Source organism: Penicillium roqueforti (assembly GCF_015533775.1).
Source record: "Penicillium roqueforti strain LCP96 04111 chromosome Unknown scaffold_04, whole genome shotgun sequence".
Taxonomy (NCBI): domain Eukaryota; kingdom Fungi; phylum Ascomycota; class Eurotiomycetes; order Eurotiales; family Aspergillaceae; genus Penicillium; species Penicillium roqueforti.
This window is the reverse complement of record NW_024067568.1, coordinates 254,060-273,818: the sequence shown is the minus strand read 5'-3', so window position 1 is coordinate 273,818 and position 19,759 is coordinate 254,060. Positions and strand designations below refer to the sequence as shown.

At 49.2% G+C, this 19,759-nt stretch overlaps 7 protein-coding genes across 7 annotated transcripts; 4 read left to right on the top strand and 3 right to left on the bottom strand.

Moving 5' to 3' along the window:
* Positions 1 to 64: 64 nt before the first annotated feature.
* On the top strand, positions 65 to 774 carry LCP9604111_2938 (pre-mRNA-splicing factor SPF27 family protein; the record flags this gene model as incomplete). The annotated part of the gene is made up of 2 exons (XM_039070470.1): positions 65 to 101; positions 161 to 774. The coding sequence occupies 2 exons, from the start codon at positions 65 to 67 to the stop codon at positions 772 to 774; spliced, it is 651 nt and encodes a 216-aa protein (XP_038930893.1).
* A 655-nt stretch (positions 775 to 1,429) lies between these two features.
* Positions 1,430 to 2,943, bottom strand: LCP9604111_2937 (putative 3-beta hydroxysteroid dehydrogenase/isomerase family protein; the record flags this gene model as incomplete). The annotated part of the gene is made up of 2 exons (XM_039070469.1): positions 1,430 to 2,658; positions 2,715 to 2,943. 2 exons carry the CDS (start codon positions 2,941 to 2,943, stop codon positions 1,430 to 1,432), a joined length of 1,458 nt encoding a protein of 485 aa, XP_038930892.1.
* A 1,678-nt stretch (positions 2,944 to 4,621) lies between these two features.
* Positions 4,622 to 6,455, top strand: LCP9604111_2936 (MFS transporter; the record flags this gene model as incomplete). Its single annotated transcript, XM_039070468.1, has 4 exons — positions 4,622 to 4,893; positions 4,952 to 5,328; positions 5,388 to 5,664; positions 5,726 to 6,455. The coding sequence occupies 4 exons, from the start codon at positions 4,622 to 4,624 to the stop codon at positions 6,453 to 6,455; spliced, it is 1,656 nt and encodes a 551-aa protein (XP_038930891.1).
* A 182-nt stretch (positions 6,456 to 6,637) lies between these two features.
* LCP9604111_2935 (nuclear telomere cap complex subunit Ten1) lies at positions 6,638 to 7,180 on the bottom strand (the record flags this gene model as incomplete). The annotated part of the gene is made up of 2 exons (XM_039070467.1): positions 6,638 to 7,007; positions 7,095 to 7,180. The coding sequence occupies 2 exons, from the start codon at positions 7,178 to 7,180 to the stop codon at positions 6,638 to 6,640; spliced, it is 456 nt and encodes a 151-aa protein (XP_038930890.1).
* A 517-nt stretch (positions 7,181 to 7,697) lies between these two features.
* LCP9604111_2934 (ESCRT-III subunit protein SNF7) lies at positions 7,698 to 8,623 on the top strand (the record flags this gene model as incomplete). The annotated part of the gene is made up of 4 exons (XM_039070466.1): positions 7,698 to 7,872; positions 7,966 to 8,170; positions 8,266 to 8,474; positions 8,544 to 8,623. The coding sequence occupies 4 exons, from the start codon at positions 7,698 to 7,700 to the stop codon at positions 8,621 to 8,623; spliced, it is 669 nt and encodes a 222-aa protein (XP_038930889.1).
* Positions 8,624 to 9,498: 875 nt separating this feature from the next.
* LCP9604111_2933 (chromatin structure-remodeling complex subunit RSC7) lies at positions 9,499 to 11,484 on the bottom strand (the record flags this gene model as incomplete). The annotated part of the gene is made up of 3 exons (XM_039070465.1): positions 9,499 to 10,111; positions 10,170 to 11,322; positions 11,436 to 11,484. The coding sequence occupies 3 exons, from the start codon at positions 11,482 to 11,484 to the stop codon at positions 9,499 to 9,501; spliced, it is 1,815 nt and encodes a 604-aa protein (XP_038930888.1).
* A 4,117-nt stretch (positions 11,485 to 15,601) lies between these two features.
* schA (serine/threonine protein kinase SCH9) lies at positions 15,602 to 18,652 on the top strand (the record flags this gene model as incomplete). The annotated part of the gene is made up of 3 exons (XM_039070464.1): positions 15,602 to 15,654; positions 15,945 to 17,159; positions 17,218 to 18,652. 3 exons carry the CDS (start codon positions 15,602 to 15,604, stop codon positions 18,650 to 18,652), a joined length of 2,703 nt encoding a protein of 900 aa, XP_038930887.1.
* Between the last annotated feature and the right edge of the window lie 1,107 nt (positions 18,653 to 19,759).

The following is a 19,759-nucleotide window of genomic DNA, read 5'->3' as shown; positions in this document are numbered from 1 at the left end:
ATGTGGTTCTCAGATTAATCTACAGGTCTTGATCTTGACATCCATACAAGAAAACCACTTCAAAATGCCGTTAATCAACGAATCTCATGACTCGCTGCCATGTACGTATCCAGTTTGGACAAGAGATGTGCGTTGAAGTCCCAATCACTAACGTTCTAAGATATCGACGCGGCGCCCACTGCGTCCGCGCAAGCGCGAGCGCAGCAGCTCATCAACGCAGAGCTATCCCCAGAGCACACCTCCACAATACATTCTTGGATCCCCGAACTGCCGGAACCCAAATTCTCTCAATTGATGCAACAAGAACTCTCGCGCAAAGCGCAGGGAGCACCTCTCACAGGCGGAATCGATCTATCCCGTTACGAAGCACCAGATGCCCCGACTCGCGCATCAGACACCGAGGCACCCGACCTAGACGCATGGCGCCAGACTTTGCAGAAGGCATATTCGTCAAGCTCGCACCTGTCCAAGCGCCACGAGAACCTGGCTCTGCTAGAAGAGCATGGCAAGAACGCTTGGCTGATTGGCAATTCACAGCTTGAGGAGATACTTGGTTCTCTCGAGAAGGAGTTGGCAGAGACGAAACAGGCTTCTGAGGAGGTGAACAAGCAGAGAAAAATTGCACAGGAGGCGATCCAGGGCGAGCTAGTCAGTCTGGAGGAGACGTGGAAGAACCGTCTCGGGGCGATTCTTGATGTTGAGGTGGCATCTGAGCGTTTGCGCATGCAGCGTCTTGACCATATGCGTCAAGTGGCTCAGCAACAGGCTCGCTAAGGAGAACTCTCGTCTTGTTCGTGACTATCTTTCTGAAAAATAGAAGCTTGTCATTCTAGCGACCTTCTGCTACTGAGGGGTTCATGTTCTTGGTCGCACAGTCTGCTTGATGGAACGCTTGCATGGTGGAGTGCCATGTGTGCGACTTGAGATTTACATGGCCTTATTCCTTCGCTCATGAATACCTTCGAAAGTGGCCTATGTGTATCGCTCTTGCTTTTACACCGAGGACTTCTGCTCGCCCACACGGCTCGACACTGGGTTCTCGGTGTGTTTCGGCAGAGTGTCCCGAGGTCACTATCAATCTCAAGCTACGACTATCTATGGAGGTTTATCAATTTCCATGCCGGCTTTAACAATGGCTTTTGTGTCAAAATGATGATTGAGGAGGAATGAGACCGTGATATGGTCGGGTACTGCGGGTCGGCCCCGGCTTTTCCACATTTTGGGAAGTTGCAGAAGATTCAATGAGTCCTCCAAGGTTATCTCCAAATATGATTCTATTTCACGCCAAATCGTATTCCAGTTTACAACCGAACTCCTAAGATCAAGTACAGATTTAATTGTACGCCATATCATGTTCATAAAAAAATAACCCGGTGCGATGTCTGCTCCTCCACTCAGATCGAGTAAATCGAACAAACTCAAATCCCCCTCACAACACCGGGGCGACCACATTGACACCATCTCCCGAAACCTGCACAGGGCCCAACCGTATCTTCTTCCCCATGACCTCAACCCCCTCTCTTTCGGCCTTCGTATTCCAATCCACAAGGCGCCGACACAGACCTTCGAGTGTGTTTAGAGGCGGGTTATACCCTAACCCACCCATCTCAGGTGCCAGCTTCGCGCGCGAATCATCAGCAAACACATGAACATTGATAATGGAAAACAGCGACGGCTGAAGTTGCCCAATATCCCCTGACAACCTCGGCAACCAAGAGAGATATCTAAACTGCAAGAAAGTATACATCTCAATAAAATACGCCATCACCAACAACGGCAAGGGCTGCACCTCCGGGAATGAAAGCGGCGTTTTGGACAACGTCGTGAGTAGCGTGTACAAATCATTAAATGCAATCGCCGGGTTGGGGTCGCTAACGGTGAACGCCTGGCCGCCTGTATTTGGGAGCTGCGAACCAGGCTCGCTCTGCTGGATCAGACGCTGTTCGTACAAGAGGTGTGCGATCGAGACGTTTTCAGCGTGCACAAAACTCTGCAGGATTGGGCGAGCCCAGGTCGGACTGCCACCGTTGCGGAGGTAAAGTCCCGTGATGACATTGTTGGCTTGGCCGCCTGTGCCATAGACACCGTTCGTGGGGCGGATGCAGCCGGTGCGGAAGTTTGTTGCTGGGTTATCTGCTGCGCGGACGAGGCTCTCTGCTTCGGTTTTGGTTACGGCGTAGTTGCTGAAGAATTGGTAGTGAGATCCGGGCAGTTTGGTGCTGTCGCCGATTACTTGGACTACGCGCTTAGGCTGGGTCGCCCACGGCGCGATCCAGAAGGTTGGTCGGTGCAGGGCCACGGAGCCTGAGGATGTCCAGATGAAGGCTGTGGCGCCGGCGGCTCTTGCGGCGTTCAGGACATTCTGTGTGCCGTCGATGTTGACTTTGCTGCTAAGTGGTAGGAAGCTCTTGAGTCGGTCCTGTGGTCGGATTATGGCTGCGGTGTGGTAGACTGTTAGGGCAAGGTTGGTGACATTGGCAGCCCATGGCTCTTCGAATGCTGTTGTTACTGCGAGCTCGTCGGTGATATCGGTTTTGATCCAGCCCACGCCTTTGTTGAGGATGTCCTGCTCTGGAGATATTAGGTCTAGAATGCGAATTGCCTTGTGGTCTTCGCCCCGTGCGAGAAGATGTGAGACTATCCAAGCACCAACTAGGCCTGTAGTTCGGAAAGTCAGTAAATGAAATCGAAAAGCGATCTATATGTATACTTACCAGTTCCGCCTACGATCACATATCGTCGGGATTGTTTTGGTGGCAGGCTCTTAGTCACATCGATAGGGTTTTCTAGGCTCTTTTTGTAAGCTGCTTTGATTTCTTCGACTGTCCAACGATGAGGTGATAGTTTCCGTGCCTCTTCGGGGACTACTTTCATAGCAGAGTTGACACGCCACATATAAAGAGCACCTAGTACAGCCAGGCTAGCTACTATGAGCGACGTCATGATAGTTGGACAGTTACAGAATACTTTTTTTCCAAGGTTGAAGTGTCACAGGGGATTTTTAAAAAAGAAGTTTGCAAGGGAGTACAAGAAGTTTGCCATTATTTGCCATAGGGCCGTTTGAAGGTCTATATTTAAAGCGACCTGTTTCAGATACGATATTAAACGATCTGATAGACCCATTCGACGGGTCGCTTAGACCTTAGTTCGGCTATGTGAACAACCGGCCTGAGACCCCTTAATTGCCAGTGAGAGCGCCTCATTTGGAACGGGGTGCGGTTGAAGCTTCAAACCTATGCAGGGTCCCCGTTTGTCACTTAAGACAAGAGATTTTAAGTAGAATGCCTATGCCGTATCTATGTTGTATTAGACAAACAAGAATAGTCGGGTGCGTTTGTGGTCTCTGTTAAGAACAACATGATCTAGTTAGCTTAATAGTAGTTGTCTTAGATGTCTTTTTGGGTGTCATTTCATAGATATCATCTATGCCTTCTTGAATTGGTATGCGGAAACTTTTCCATGTATAGCCTTCTATTATAGCTTTCCGGGGATTTCTTCGGTTTATAGATCGAATGTGAAACTACTGTTAGCGTACAACATCATCAGAACTGAAACCTTCCACAATGTTACATACATAAAAGTGACTATAACCAGTTGGGATCGAAATAGAAGTTTCTATTCTTGTTTCATTCATGTTTCATTCTCTTCACAACCCGCTTTTTCCCGGTTCCACGCGAGCCCACTTTGATCTGGACCAAAATTGATATCTACTTTATACTTCAAGGTCGAAGTAGTATACATGGAATGATTATTATTATTATGCCATGAGAAATACACCCTCAGTATATATTGCACAGCTCTCACAGGCAGTATTCGGCAAACCGGCACGCTACAGCCCAGGCTAGAACCCACATGGTGCACTCTTTCGAGCCTAATAGGCCGTGTGGAGACAAATTGGGTCGGAACACACAAGTTCTGTCTTTGCGGAGATATCACGCCATGGCAAATCGCTTTGCCCATGGGGAAATCCATGCCAAGGGCTTGTAGGACATAGTCCAGGCACGGAGTAGTATAGGGGGTATAGGGATATAAGGGAAATCTGATGCTCTGTTACCCTATAGTTATATACAATTTGGTACTAGGAAAAGTAAGTATCCTCCCCTTTTTTTTCTGGGCTATAGATCATCTTCTCGGCACATCGCAAATCCTGCAAGCCATGTACGCCCTACGAGCGTAGCAAATTCTCTTTGAATATGCTTATCAATGACTTTCAGCCCCACCTTCCAAGTGTTTTGATGATAAATGCCTTCAATTTCTCCAGGGCTATCTTCTGTCACAATCTGTGTCAGTTTGGAGGCTTGCTGTTGATAAAGCAACCTCGGTTTCAGGACTTGCAGCTTTTCCACCACATCTCTATAAAAAAAAAAAGGAGAGAGCGACACACTCTACTTCTACAACCTTATTTCGGGGCTGAAATCGAAAATAGGGGGATTCTTTGCTCTTATTTCTCCTATTCTATCAACTGCGACCCTTAATATTGGAGTAACTTGCCATTTGATCTCCGGTACACACCCAAGCTCCCGGTACTGTTTCATTGGTTTGAAAGCCCTTCGTCCAGGGAATGGCAACAAAGGACTTCAATTTGGAGGGCCAAGATAAATGGCCCGAACACACTGAGAGGATGTCCCAAGACACAGACTCTATCGAGTCAATTTCCACGATAGACGCACAGATCGAGCGCGATGCGCTAGGAAAGACATTGACAGCTCGTGCCTCGCGGACCTCGCATATGTCACTGTCGGAGCGTGTAACGACAATCGCAACCAATGCCACCGCTGACCCCGACTATGAAGTCGACTGGGATGGCAATGATGACCCTGAGAACCCCAAGAATTGGAACTTCAAGTATAAGTCCATGGGCATCGTGTTTCTATCATGGAATACTCTCATCGTGTAAGTTTCTATCTTGAAGTTCGGAAGCGCGAGATTCCTTAGCTAACAAACTCGGAAGCGTGTTATATTCAACTTCTTATACATCAGGTATCACATTAATGGCGGAGGAATTCGGCCAATCCAGGATTATCGTCACCCTTGGCTTGACCTTCTATCTGTTCGGTCTTGCCATCGGGTCCATGTTCATGGCCCCGTTGAGCGAAGTCTACGGACGGAAACCTGTCTGTGTAATTTGTCTTGCCGTGTTCACAGTCCTGATCATCCCCTGCGCACTCGCCAAGTCCGTCACGGCACTGATCGTCATTCGCTTCATCGCTGCTTTCTTCGGCAGTGTCATGATCTCTACCGCGCCCGGTATGGTGGCTGATTTGGTGGATGATGAGCACCGTGCTCTGGCAATCTCTGTTTGGAGTATTGGGCCACTCAACGGACCAGGTTTGTTCTTCCCTTATTCTCTTTTCTGATATAACGAGTCCATCTCTAACAGGATGTAGTCATTGGTCCTGTTATCGGAGGCTTCGTCACTGAATATCTTGGCTGGCGCTGGATGTGCTGGATCGCGCTCATGCTCTCCGCTATTGCTTTGGTCTTTGCTATCATCCTCAAGGAAACATATGCACCAACCATTCTCCAAAAGAAAGCAGCCAGAATGCGCAAGGAGAGCGGCGATTCCCGCTGGTGGAGTCGATACGACCAAAAGGCGAGCCTTGCTGAAATCCTCAAACTGAACCTCAGCCGGCCATTTGTAATGGCAGTCACCGAACCAATCTGGTGAGTTTCTTACACTTACATACCCAGCAGCAACCCACATCGCATGTTCTAACACGCTCAGCATCTTCTGGAACATCTACATCGCAATCATCTACGGCATCCTGTACCTCTGCTTCGTAGCCTACCCAATCGTCTTCCGAGACATTCGCGGGTGGGAACTGGGCATTTCTGGGCTCGCCTTCCTAGGCATCGGGATCGGCGTCGTCCTCACAATCGCCTGCGAACCCTTAATCCGGCGACTAATCAATAGCCACGCCAAAGACCCCGAGACCGGAAAATTACACCCCGAGGCAATGGTCTCGTTCGTCTGCATCTGCGCAGCGTTGATCCCAGTCGGCGAGCTCTGGTTTGCATGGACCTGCTCCCCAGCCTCCATACCCTGGATTGTGCCCCTGCTCGCGGGTATTCCGTTCGGCGCTGGAAACACCGGTGTTTTCATCTATTCGTCCAACTACCTGACTCACAGTTACGGCATGTATGCTGCTTCTGCTTTAGCGGGTAACTCGGTTATTCGGAGTATCCTCGGTGGTGTTCTGCCTCTTGCTGGATCTTCTATGTACGCCAGTCTGGGGCCGAATTGGGCGGGCACTCTGTTGGGGTTGTTGGAGGTCGTGATCGTGCCGATTCCGTTTGTGTTCTATAAGTATGGGCATAAGATTCGTATGAAGAGTCCCCTTATTCTGCGCATGCAGGAGGAGAAGATGAAGCTGGAGGGGAAGCGGGCTAGGAGGCAGGTTCAGCTTCAGCAGGTGCATCTTTCAGATGAGAAGAAAGTGGAAGAGGCGGTTTAGGTTGCCTTCTGAGGCCTTTTGGCCTGGTGTTTTGATTTACGTCTTGATACCCCTCGCCTTGTATATGAGGTGCTCGAAAAGTGATTACATAGCAAAATATCTAATGCAGAGACGCTCCATTAATGCGTGATTGGCTTTAGTTCCATGTCATCTTTTCAGCCACTACGGATGTTTTCGTTTTCTTAGTTGTTGAACTGTATCATCCGCTCAACATGCTGAGAATTGCAAAGGATTCGCTCATACTCCCCGATGGCAATAGCTCCGGCCGGAAATACCATGATTGCCTCGACATACACCGGACGAGGGGGGCACGTAGAAGGCCTCTGGCTCGGCTGGTTCGCGTCCGAGGAGAATGAAGATGGTGGCGGCAGCGGCTCCGACTCTCTGACATAGCCCACGATATTCAGCCATGTCCCCACGCCCAATTCCTCGGCGGTCAGGTCCTCGAGGAGAGGATTGATGTCGACAGATACAGAGCTTGGAGCTATCTTGCTGCGTGGATAGTTGTGTTCCAGTATCAAATGGCCAGTTTTGATGTTATAATATAACACACTATGTGTACACAAGAACGTAGATCATCGTTAGTATTGGAAAGCCTCAACTTTATACAATTTCTTCTTCGCTCTGGGCCTGACGCACCAGCCAAGAAAGCGGACCTTCGAGTCCGCCTGTAGAGACGAGAGATCGGAGAGGAACACGCGAGTCGAGGGGCGCGGCCCATTCATCTCTGCGCTAGTTGAAGAAGATGCTCAACATTATAAAAGTGTGAATATTGAAAGAAAAGAATAAGAGACAGATCAAAAAGCCACAAACATGACGTTCTTCTTCCGCGCTATAGAGCGGTTCTTGTTGGCGCACGTGACTAACCTTACCGTGTATGTCATAACTAGCCTCAGCGAGGGGAAAGTCGGGCTCCTTCCCCTCCACACTTTGCATTCATCCAGAGATTATCCTTGGAAGCGCTCTCGACGAGTCGTGTGCTTCAGATTCCCTGCTCATTCGGAGGTCATTTTACGCCCTTTTCTTACTTCGTCTGTCGGCTCCCTGGCTCTGCCTAGAGCCTATCGCTCCACCTGACTCGCAGCAAAGAAAACAACCAATCTACTCTTCTCTCCCCACTCACTCCAGATTTTCGGCCACTGGTCTCCTTGGACATATTACCTAGCTATTACCTGACCACCGGAGTCTATCCTGCTTACTTTTTCCATTCGGTTTCCCAGTTACACAGTCACCGACATCACCATGTGGTCTTGGTTTGGCGGGGCCGCCGCCCAGAAGCGGAAAGATATGCCCAAGGAGGCTATTCTAAATTTGCGCAGGCAGCTCGATATGCTGCAGAAACGTGAGAGGCATCTCGAGAGCCAGATCTCAGAACAGGAGGCTATAGCGCGGAAGAACGTCAACACAGATAAGAATGGTATGACTGCGGATCTTGCAGATTGTCGCTAGGCATCTATTTGAAGGTTGCAGTTTTGGCTAACTATTGCTCTTTTTACTTTGTGTTCAATAGCCGCTAAAAATGCCCTCCGACGGAAAAAGATCCACGAGAAGACTCTCGAGCAGACAACAGCTCAGAGTATGCAACTCGAGCAGCAGATATACTCCATCGAAGCCGCGAATATCAACCACGAGACCTTGGCTGCTATGAAGCAGGCAGGTGCCGCTATGAAGCAGATTCATGGTGGAATGAAGCTCGAGGATGTCGACACTACGATGTACGTTGATGGCGGGCTCACTGAATACCTTTACCCTTATCTATCATATCGCCCTGTCGCGATTCTTGTATTACCATCTTACTAATAACTCGCAGGGAGGGCCTCCAAGAGCAGCATGCCCTCAGCGCCGAGATCGGAAGCGTCATTACCAGTTTCTCTATCGGCGAGCAGGCGGACGAGGAAGAGCTCGATGCCGAGTTGGAGGGTCTGGAGCAGGAAGCGATGGACGCGAAAATGCTTCACACCGGGACCGTACCTGTGGGCAGTCAACTGGACCGGCTACCAGCTGCGGGGAATACAGATCGTAAGTTGGAACGGAACCATATACACCGGTATCACATGTATAGCTCGCTCACTGACGACTTGTCTATAGTCAAGCACCCCGCCAAGGCACAAGAGGAAGAAGACGAAGAGGCCGAGCTGGCAAAGTTGCGCGCGGAAATGGCCATGTGACGGTCCCTTACTTCCTACCACGCGACCAATGCAGCCTCGTCTTTGCTCTTCCTTGTTCCTTTGCTCTCGCATGCATGACCCAGCCGTTCTATCAGCCTTTTTCCACCTGTGGCTCCCGGTGCTGACGTACCGGTAACTCTTCTTTATTACCTCTATCTCTCTTGTTTCTCTACCATTCCCTCCTTACATATGATCCGACACTACCTAGGTATCCCCGAGGTCTGTGCCGATCTGTCTTGTCTTGTCTTCTGTCATTTTTTTTTATCTGGCTGTTCCACTCCTCAACACCCTTTCTCAAGCCGACTCCCTCGATCTCTTGGGTTCATGTTTATTTTGCTTTTTTTTTCAATTGGAGTTTTAGATGACCTCGGTTTTCTTTGTTTTATTTATTCTTGTAAGCTAAGTTATTAATTTTAAACTCTCAGCTTTGGATATGCATCATAAATTTAGTTGTAAATCATTAGTCCATGTACTACTACATACAGTCAGAAGATACGGACGAAGGGCTACCAGAGAGAGAACGTATTTATGACGAAGGTCCCAGAAAGGCTAGCAGGCCAGCATCATGTCATCGTAGAAAAAAAAATGTGGTTCGTCATTATCTAGAAGGCTATCATTCGAAGCCAAGTTCAGTCATGTAGACCCGGCATGCATTCGAAGACCGAAAAGGAATAAAAACCAGTCAATACATCATGGTCAAATATCTATCCTAGGCATATCTTGAGAAAGCGAAAGCAGACTCGGAAGCAGAAAGAAAGAAAATAACTCCAGCGGCTTTCGCCTGCCATGTCCAACCACCCATCCAGCCCATGATAACCCATAAATTTCGCCGACTCGCAAGAACCCCAAGAAAAAAGAAAAATCAAGCACAGGGTTTACGGGTACCAGGCGTAGCTCTTGGTTGGCTGAGTACGCTCGCCGTTCATGGTCTCGGTGGTCCACTTGGTCTTCCATTCAACCTCCTGTGTTGCAGCATCAATGAGCGCTTCCTTGCACTCCGACGGAAGCAACTGGAGGATCTCTGGACTCATGAATTCGGGATGCTTGGGGTTGGCGACGCTGACTAGGCCGTTGGGGCCAATATCTTGCACATCACCATCAGGGCCCGGGATGCCCATGTTTGAGTATGGCGGGGATTCGTAGACGATATCCTGGATGACGTAGTGGTCATGGAGATGGGTGGGAACGGGGGAAAAGGTAGTGGCAGGGCTTTCGGTAGAAGTTTCGCCCGTGGTGGCCTCGCGCGATTCCTGGGTTTCGTGGGGCGTCTGCTTTTCGTGGCCGGAAGAAGAAGCTTCGTTTGAGATGTTCAATGAGTTCATGTTCGTCGTCAATTCGGTCGGGACAGAAGTCGGAGCCGGGGAAACGCGCTCCCAGCGGGCGTGGGTTGGCTGCATGATTTTCGGATGCTGCATAATATTGGTGTGCACATCGTACACACCACCCAGATTGGCACGGCGCATTTCGGCGAGCTTGGAGTTAAAGTTACTATACTATGTATTAGTCCACGGCCCAACGTGTGGCTCGGTATCAAACATCAACTCACCTTGCAGCCCGGGCATGCTCGAGCATCCAGTTATCATCAGTCACTGGCACACGGCGTTTCTTGGTATCAACTGGCTTTCCACCAACAAGCGGGACCGCGGGCGCATTTGTGTGATAAACACTGCTTGCGCCGTGCCAGGCAACGTACTGATTTCTGTTGTAAGTTTCTCCAGGTCCGGGCAGCCGGTCTTCCGGAACGACCAACTCGCCCTCCACATCACCGCGCTCGCGAGCAGCAGCTTCGTCGTAGTCGTCGGTGATCTTCTTACCACCAACGATAATTTTTGCGCCGAACTCGCGAAACACTGAGCGCGCGGTGACAACACCAATGGCTCGTCCCTTGTAAGAGTGAGGGATGAGATCGCGTTCAATCAAATCACGTTTGGCGTCATCATCAATAATAATCTTGTACAGCATTTTGTGCTTCTGGAAGAACAAGTACGAGTCACGGAAGCCAATGCAGCGGGCCGGTTCAGTCGACAACATGTAGAGTCGGTCTCCGCGGCCAAGGATCTTAAAGGTACGGACTCGATACTCGCGTCCGCCTTGTAGGTGGCCATTCTCATCGACTTTAGTAGCGCCAATTGGGTCAGGTGGAATCGATACTTCGTCGTTGATTACGTCCATCATGTTTCCTTCCTTGTCGACAGGCACCTGGGTGAGGTGAGAGGGGCCGCGGTTGCGTGCCCAGCGTCCCCCGCTAGCAGCAGGCCGACCACGGCGTCTCTTGACTGGAGTAGTAACTCGCAATGGTGGATCTCCGTTAGCCGGATCCCATTCAGGCCGAGGGTTCTTGGGTGGGCGACCAATGCGACGCTTGCCGCGAGGCGGAAGTGATGGGCGGCCAGGTCCGTAGGAAGGTGTGTTGTCAGTGTCGGCAAGAAGTGAGTCTTCTGCGGGAGTCGCAGCACTCAGTTCTTCCTCTGGCTTGGGTGTGGCAGGCTTGGGTGTGGCAGGAGTTTCGGAAGCCTGAACCTCTGCGCTTTCGGCTTCAGGTTCAGGTTCTGGTTCACGTTTAGGTTCTGGTTCAGCCTCGGGTTCGACATCGGGATCTTCGGGGGAGTCTTCTGGTTCGACTACGGGCGAGGAGGGCTGAGAGGAAATCGCGTCGGCCATCTCCTCATCGGACCCATCTGGAATTGAAGGTACATTTTCTGAATGTGGTTAGTCGCAAACGCGTCTAAGGAGAGGATGAAATTCAAAGCATAGTCGAAGGGACGGATGTTTGTGGCAGGTGTGGGCCAACGTGAGATTCAGATCAACTCACTTATCGACTGTGCAGCCGCCTGGGCAGCCGCCCTTAGCTTTCGTGGCATTTTGTCGATGGTTGGTCGATATGCTGGGGAAGCGCAGATGGGGAGGAATAGCTGTTTTGCGAAGGGCCGAAGTTTTTCCGGGTACATTACAAGCTGCAAACGCGGCAAACATCTGGCAATGCTTAGCACTCCCCTTCCGTTCTAGTGCTCACCTCCGCCGCTTTTGCTCGCAATGTATATGGTGTATGCGGATTGAAACAACACATGCAATGGTCAAAGGGGCGAACGTAATATACGAATTCGTGAGATGAGAGGAGTGTATAACTAGATTCTAGGTTATCAGTGCTATCCTGAATGTTACATAACTAACTAGTTAACTACAAAACAGCGGTACCTAAAATCTAAGACTTGTATCACCTGACCGTTGTTGAGAACGGGTTCCCTCCACTACAGTATGATTTGGCAATACGGTACCTGCTCCTAGTTCAAGCGGCTTGCTGGGGAGAAGTGTTGGGCATGCAATACTTTGCAACGCCAAATATGCCAGGTCGTTGCGCGAGAGGGCTCCCAGGTGGTGCGATTCCCTTCAATCTGTGAAATAGGCTAATAAGTTTTTGTAGGTTGACGTATGGGAAGCAGCAGGCATTTTCAATTTCCCCTATAATCACAGCACCGATGCGATCCCCCTCTACCCAACATACCATCACTAGTTGGACGCCCGATTGACCCCGGTTACGTGTTTTTCCCGGTCGATCTGGAGTTCTTTATCCAATTCGAACCGAAAGATGCCAACACCTTCCAAGCTCAAGATCGAGTCAACATCATCCAAGGAGCTATCACCACCAAGCCGATTTCCCACTTGCTCTTCTGCCTCACTTGAGATCGTGGGCAACACTCAAAAGGCTCGGGTCACCACAAAGATGATTCACAGCTCTATTGCTTTCCCCATTGGAATTAGGGGAATTATCATCAAGAAGACCTGGCCTAGCCCTACGACTATTCCTAATACAGCATTTTCTCTCCCGCTTGGCAGTATGGGCAATGTCATCAAAAAGCCTTTGGTTACTGCCAGTGACATCCACGAAATGTTCGTTTCCCCCTTTGAAAATCATGTGGGCCATCATGAAGAAGGCGGCGAACTGATGCAGAAAATGGTGAGCCAAGAAGACGATAGGTTCCGTACAGCGACCTCGTTGTGGGCACATTTGTGTCATCCTGTGCACGTTCAAGTTGATCAATACGGCGAACGCCAGCATATATCTATTATTCATTTGCTGAATTGGTTTATAGCTTTACCTCATGTCCGCAGTTTCTTTGCCTATTTGACTTCTTGTCTTGCGGAAACTTGTATACCATCCATTACCCCCAAGTTTATACAAAATGGGCAGATTACTTTTTACCATTCTCAAGACCACAGTAACCATCACAATCACAATAACTGAAAAAAATACCATGACTACCCAACTCCCGTCCCTGGAATGAAGAGGAACCTTGAAAAGAAGGAGTTTGAGCCAGTGCTGATATCTACTCATAAAAGCGGCGGCGGCCGAAACAGGAAAGAGGTGCATATAGATATTGCAAACAAGGCAAACCGCGTATCATCTTCCATGACGTCATATGCTTTTTCCTACTCCAACGGAGCATTTCGGGCTGGTCGTTGATCGGGCGAACATCCTGCTGTTTTTCGATATCCGTTCTTTTCCAATTCTAGACCCCCAACCGCCATTGCCGTCTCAAAATGCTCATATTAAACTGATATCATAGGCTTTGTGTTACCCCTTGGCCGGTATGGGAGTGCGGGGATTCAATGCTCAAGATGAGTCCATCTAACTATAGATCTACATGTTGGGAGAATCCCGTAAGTATTCACCGGTGGGATAGTGCACCGTTCTCTCCCGAATCACATTCCCATTATTGGGTGTCAATTATTGCATCCATCCAACAAAGAGACGACTGCATCGAAACGCATAATGCATAGGTTAATTGCTTGTGTAACCACTGACCTCATCTATGCCTCTATTTGCAGTCAATCTCCAATATCACATGTGAGAGATAGCTCCTGACTCGAACCCGTAAGAGGCTTGAGCGAACCATATCCCGGGTCAGTAGGAAAGTAACATGCTTTTAATCACGGTATCGAGTCATCTCTTAGACCAGTTGTTTATAGATAATATCTGAATTCGTTCTAGCAGGTTTAAATAGCAATCAAAGAAAAACGCCGCAAGAAATCAGATAGAAGGACCGAAGCCATATATTTTCGGCTCGGCAACCGGGAAATCCGAATGGTTAATATAAGGATGCCCCCGGAAAATATATTGGTTCTGATTAAATATAGTTTCTGCAGCCAGCTGGAAGCTCGAGTAAAACCATATATCCCAGAGGAGCTTACTTTGTTGCACGGCGTACAAGCCCGCCGATCATCTCCCGATGCAGATGACCAAATTCAATCCAAACTCGGACTCGATCTTGTGCATAACGGAGAATGCACATTGAAATCATGCAGGTCTCGGCTGTACTCCGGGCATTACCACGAAGGTTGTCGAGATGTCCAATATTTGAGTATGAACCGTACGACCATGTTAAATGTAAATAAAACACACTTTTATCATGCAAGTCCAGGGTATGAGGAAGTCAGATATCATCCCAGAATCAACGTCTTGGATCTTTATTTCCGTAGTATGTCATTCGTCATACTACATAAAAGGGAGGTTGCGGAAGTAAGCGTCGATCGCCTCTTTCGCCCCACCTATTCGAGAGCATGGATCCTACTTTGGATAAGCTGGGCCAAAACCGTAGATCGGCATAGCTCTTTAGGGTCTCTTTTCCTTCATCTACAATGACTGTACAGTCACAGTAAGCTCACTTATGTGGCACGTACATCATTCACGCACGACCCGGGTCTTAAATCCACCGAACCACACGTTAGCGCAAAGACTGGGATCCTCTAAGGCCTCCACATGCGTCATCGGGGCGCGCCGTACATAAGGTCCCACTGCCGACCACAGCATATCTCACAATTCACCTGGTATGTATGTAGATGCAAGGGGAGCTGAGAGCTAGACCCGGGCCATATTGAAAGCTGAAAGATTGTCACGGTCTCGATCTTTGGGTTTCAGAGTTAATTGTAGTTCATTATTTTATGCAAAAGAATCGCAAGAGATTTATCTTAAGCAGGGTAGTGTATAGACTAAGCGTACCGGCTTTGAGTCATATATATAGGTACTAGTACTAGAACACGGAAACCATCCGAATATAAAAAGCGGTCTGTCGCTACTTCGTATACTCCGATGTTGTCATCAGATGCAAGAATGAACGAGATACCCCGCTGTGAGTGGAGATTCGAAGCGCGATAAGACTCAACATCTTGTGAAAAGGGTGTAGCCACATGTTCTTGGGAGCCTAATGTCACTCGGACTAGGGACCGTGACCTGAAAGTGCGATAATCTTGTTTCCTTCACATTCTAGAAAGCGGAATCAGAAGGGAAAGACTAGACGAAGAGGTCTTGATATCTAGGGCTATTGAGCAAATTGGGCCTCCACATGACGTTAGTTTTCCTAATAATATTCCATTTTGATTTCTGATTTCTGATTTCTAATAATAATATCAGCTCTGATTCATTTCTCATTCATTTTCCCTCTTGAGATATAGTACGAATCGGGAAACAAGGCGTGGATGGCTCGGGATTATTCGAGAATACAAGAAGCCGTCAATGTCCTTGCAGGGTTTTTTTTAGTTCTAGTCCTTTTCGAAACCTTTGCCTTATAGTCAGCTTCAGCTTCATTCAGCTGGGTTATCCCATAAGATTATATCTTATATTCTTATGGTCTTACACGTGCCTTGATAATACACTCGGAAACATGGACTATCAGTGAGAACCCTTTAAGGATCTTTCAGTGGGGTTCTATATTACCGCAGAGAATTCCACTTCTAAATCCAAAAACTACCAAATCAACATCTTTTTTTCCTTTCTTTTCCAAACCTCCCAAATCGAATAAAACTGGAAATAAACCCGATTTCATTTTCTTGTTGGGGAAAATCCGAACGGGTTCAAATTCATCCCGCAAACTCCCTTAGCTCATCAAAAAATCCGCATCTCTTTTTTTTCTTTCCAACTTCCCAATTTTACCCCCACTTCTTGTTCCTCTTCATTTTTCGACGTTCTTGAATGGAAACACAATGGCTGCGCAGAGTGGACCCGTGTTGCACGGCGACGACATGAAGACAATGAAGTGAGTCAACTTCCTATATCTCTTATTTGACTCAAGGCATTCCCTTTGAAAGGCGGGGTTGAAGGAGGGAAAAAGAGGGTCCACGATCCCCTCACACCGCATTGCATTACAGTCTGTTCTTGTTAGGGTTGACCTGCATGAAACATGGCGTTTCGAGGATGCTGGCTTTCTCTTAAAGTCTTGGTGCTTCGCCTTTCGTCTCGGACCTTGTCGGAATTTGCCTACAGCCTGTGGAATTGCAGATTATATCGGAGCTGGCATTTCTCATGACTGACCTTTTAATCTCATAGCTCCGGACTAGAAGACGATACCCAAGATCAGATTGGGTCGCCTGATTCCACCCCCACGCCGACAGGAATCGCAACACCCGAGCCCGATCCGGCCGATAAGCGTCTGCCTTCCATTATGCACAACTACTTCCAGGTTGGTTCTTTCTCCGGTGATAAAGCGAGTCTTCCGCGGTTATGGTCATGTCTGTCGAAACCCTCTGAGACCCTTCAATCAAATGCGCACACGCAACACTCCTCCGATTCATCCGAGTCTTTTGTCATGATGGAGCGGGAAGATGGGTCTGATAAGATGGATGAGGAACACCCCAGTCTGCACACCCCTCCACACTCCTTGTTACAGCATGATTCGGATGAGATGGACCTCGGGACGAGTCCAGCAATGTCTTCTATCTTTACAACGCTGAAGAATTACCTCATTTCACCCACACAAACTCCTCCAGAAGACCCTCCTTCCCGCCGTCAAACCTCCCTCCCAGTATCCAGTATCTCTGACGACCCCGTTCTTGCCACCCATTTTTGCAATCCATCCCTCCCTCCAGATGCCTCTTCCCTGACTGAAGCTCCCCTCCTCGACCATGAGAAACCGCATGTCTCGATATCTTCCGAGAACCTAGCCAAGCTAACTGAAAACGCACCCGATGGGTCGCGTCTTAAGAATACCCCACCTCTTACTCCCCGGGCCATGTCCAACGAGCTCCCAACCGCCCAGGAAAAGACCGCCACTTCCGCCCCGAAAAAGACCTCGCAAGAGACCCCACAGTCTGAGTCAAAGTCGGAAGACATGGAAAGCTCCACGGACGAGATTACTATGAAACTCGATGAAGCATTCCCACCCCAGTCCCAGTCTGAAATTGCGCCTGAGGCCGAGCCTGCGGCTGCGGCTGCAACATCAACATCCCCGGCCAACGGCGCACCCACGGGCCCGATCAATGGTAAATTATTTTTGAAGATCACCGATGGTCGAGGACTGCGACCAAGTTTCGACCCATATGTGGTGTGTGTATTCGAATGGAATGAGTACATCTCCAAAGGTGCTCGCGACGGCGAGGAGGAAAAGAAACTGCGCCAGCAGGAGTCAGATGCCGAGGAGGCTGCTGGTCGGCCCATGGCTATTCCGTTGAAGACCCGATCCAGCTCTCACAACAGTGCCGTCGAGGGTGAGCACAAGGGACGGACGCCCGTGACAGACCCGCACTGGGATCACGAGGCCACCTTGTATGTTACCCCACCCCAACTCCTTCACTTGTGTCACTCACTAACACGTTCTTTCAAGTGATGTTATGGGAGATCAATCAGAACTCGATGTCACAGTCTATGACCGTAACAACCAGGAAGCTTTCTTGGGTCACGTACGCCTCTGCATCAACCTCAAGGAGGATCACAGCCGACTAGAAGGCTGGTTTCCCTTGGTCGCGCGCGGTGCCGGCGACAGCCAAGTGTCTGGAGAAATTCATCTCGATATGAAGTTTGAAAGGACTGATCGGAAGCAGGTCGGACCGGATGACTTCCTCGTCCTCAAACTCATCGGTAAAGGAACTTTCGGACAGGTCTATCAAGTCAAGAAGAAGGACACACAGCGTATCTATGCGATGAAGGTTCTCTCAAAGAAGGTTATCATTCAGAAGAAGGAGGTGATACACACGCTCGGTGAGCGCAATATCTTAGTCCGAACCGCGATGACGGCCTCTCCTTTTATTGTAGGATTGAAGTTCTCCTTCCAAACCCCAACAGATCTCTACCTGGTTACGGATTACATGTCGGGCGGTGAATTGTTCTGGCACTTGCAGCGTGAGGGTCGGTTCCAGGAGGCCCGGGCGAAGTTCTACATAGCCGAGTTGATCCTGGCTCTGCAACATCTGCACGACCACGACATTGTATATCGGGATCTCAAACCGGAGAACATCCTGTTGGATGCCAACGGTCACATTGCGCTCTGCGATTTCGGTTTATCCAAGGCAAACCTGTCACAAAACGACACCACCAATACCTTCTGTGGTACCACTGAATATCTGGCTCCGGAGGTATTGCTCGATGAGCAAGGATATACGAAGATGGTTGACTTCTGGTCCCTGGGTGTCTTGGTCTTTGAGATGTGCTGTGGCTGGAGTCCGTTCTACGCCGAGGATACTCAGCAGATGTATAAGAATATCGCATTCGGCAAAGTCCGGTTCCCCCGTGATGCGCTTAGCTCCGAGGGCCGAAACTTCGTCAAGGGTCTGCTGAACCGGAATCCCAAGCATCGTCTTGGCGCCAATGGCGATGCTAAGGAGCTCATGGCACACCCATTCTTCCACGACATCAACTGGGAAACGCTGTGCCGCAAGGAAGTGATTCCTCCGTTCAAGCCGCTGCTGCAGTCTGAAACCGACACATCGAACTTCGATCCCGAATTCACAAACGCTATGGAGCTGAACAACTCGCTCAATCTCCGCGCCGCGAATCTCGCCAACGGCCTCATGCCAGCCTCCACACCCTTATCCCCCGGGATGCAAGCCAATTTCAAGGGCTTCACCTTTGTGAATGAAAGTTCTATAGACCATCACCTTATGGACGACAGCGATCATATGGAAGAGGACTCCATGCACGACGATCACTGGCGACGAGGCCACCGTGCCGGCAACTCGGTCGACCAGCGCATGACAGGCGTCCAGAAGACGCACGACGGCACCGAACCCGGGATTTTCAACGTTGACGATACCGACATGTGATCATGTTTTATTTTTTTCTCCTACTGCATGATAATGGAGTCTTGATCTGGCATACATTATTATTTCTCTGTCTTGTCTTGTACATGCCTTCGGATTGCATCACTTCCAACCCGCAAATATGGGTTTCCCTTTCCCTTTCAATTCCCATTTACCGTCGTCGTCTTGTTTCTGATTCCCGTTCCCTTCTCATGCTGGTGTTTCTGCGGATTTTGCCCCCATTTTCTTTCCTTCATCCTTTCAGTCTGTTTACTGTTCTGTCGGACGCCGGGTTGAGATGGTGATCATTCTTTGATCGTAGGACCACTCCTAGGTACTAATCTTGAGACTCGCTACTTGTTATGGTTACAACCTGCTCGTTTGTTTTGTCGGTTTCCTAGGCCGGCTCCCAGTCACATACCCCCCCTCTCCCCGGGGTTTCGGTCGGTTTCTTCATGTCCAGTTTCAGAGGAAATCCCGGGGGTTTCTTGCGTGTTTGGTGGAGTTGGGTTTGGGTAATCTTCATTGTGCACCTTTATTGTCAGTCATCATGTTCTGGGGCGATTAGTCAAAGCGACCTCTCTTAGTCTTTGTCTTCTATCCTGTCTCCGGCACAGTGTTGATAACTTTATTCTCTATCCGCTGGGATTGATGTCCTGAATTTCGATACCTGCACGTTTTTCTCCGGTCTTTCCTTCGGTCTTCTTTCCTGCTTCTCCCTTTGCTTGCTCTTCGTGGAGTTTTCTGTTCCAGCACGGTACGGTGATAATTTGAGGATGTTTCCTCACGGCTTTTCTTTTTCTTTGCATGTCCAGGTTGATTGAAGCTACGCAGATTCGAGGATAACCGAGTTGTAGCAGAAGGTTTCATTCTAGGTCCATTTGCATGGCGTTCAGACTGGCATCGGTGTCTTATGGGGCTCGATCTGCTTCCGCATTTGCATGGGAGTACGGATATGCTGTTCTAGTCGAATGTCAGATTTTTCCATATAATCCATCCATTAGCGGTGGAGTTCTTTGTTACTTGCGATACTTTCCTATCACTGCTGCTCCTCTTATCCCGCGATCTGTTTTAGGCACATAATGCATGCAGCCTTCCAAGGTCGGAGTGTAGGTCATGTTCGGTGGGACG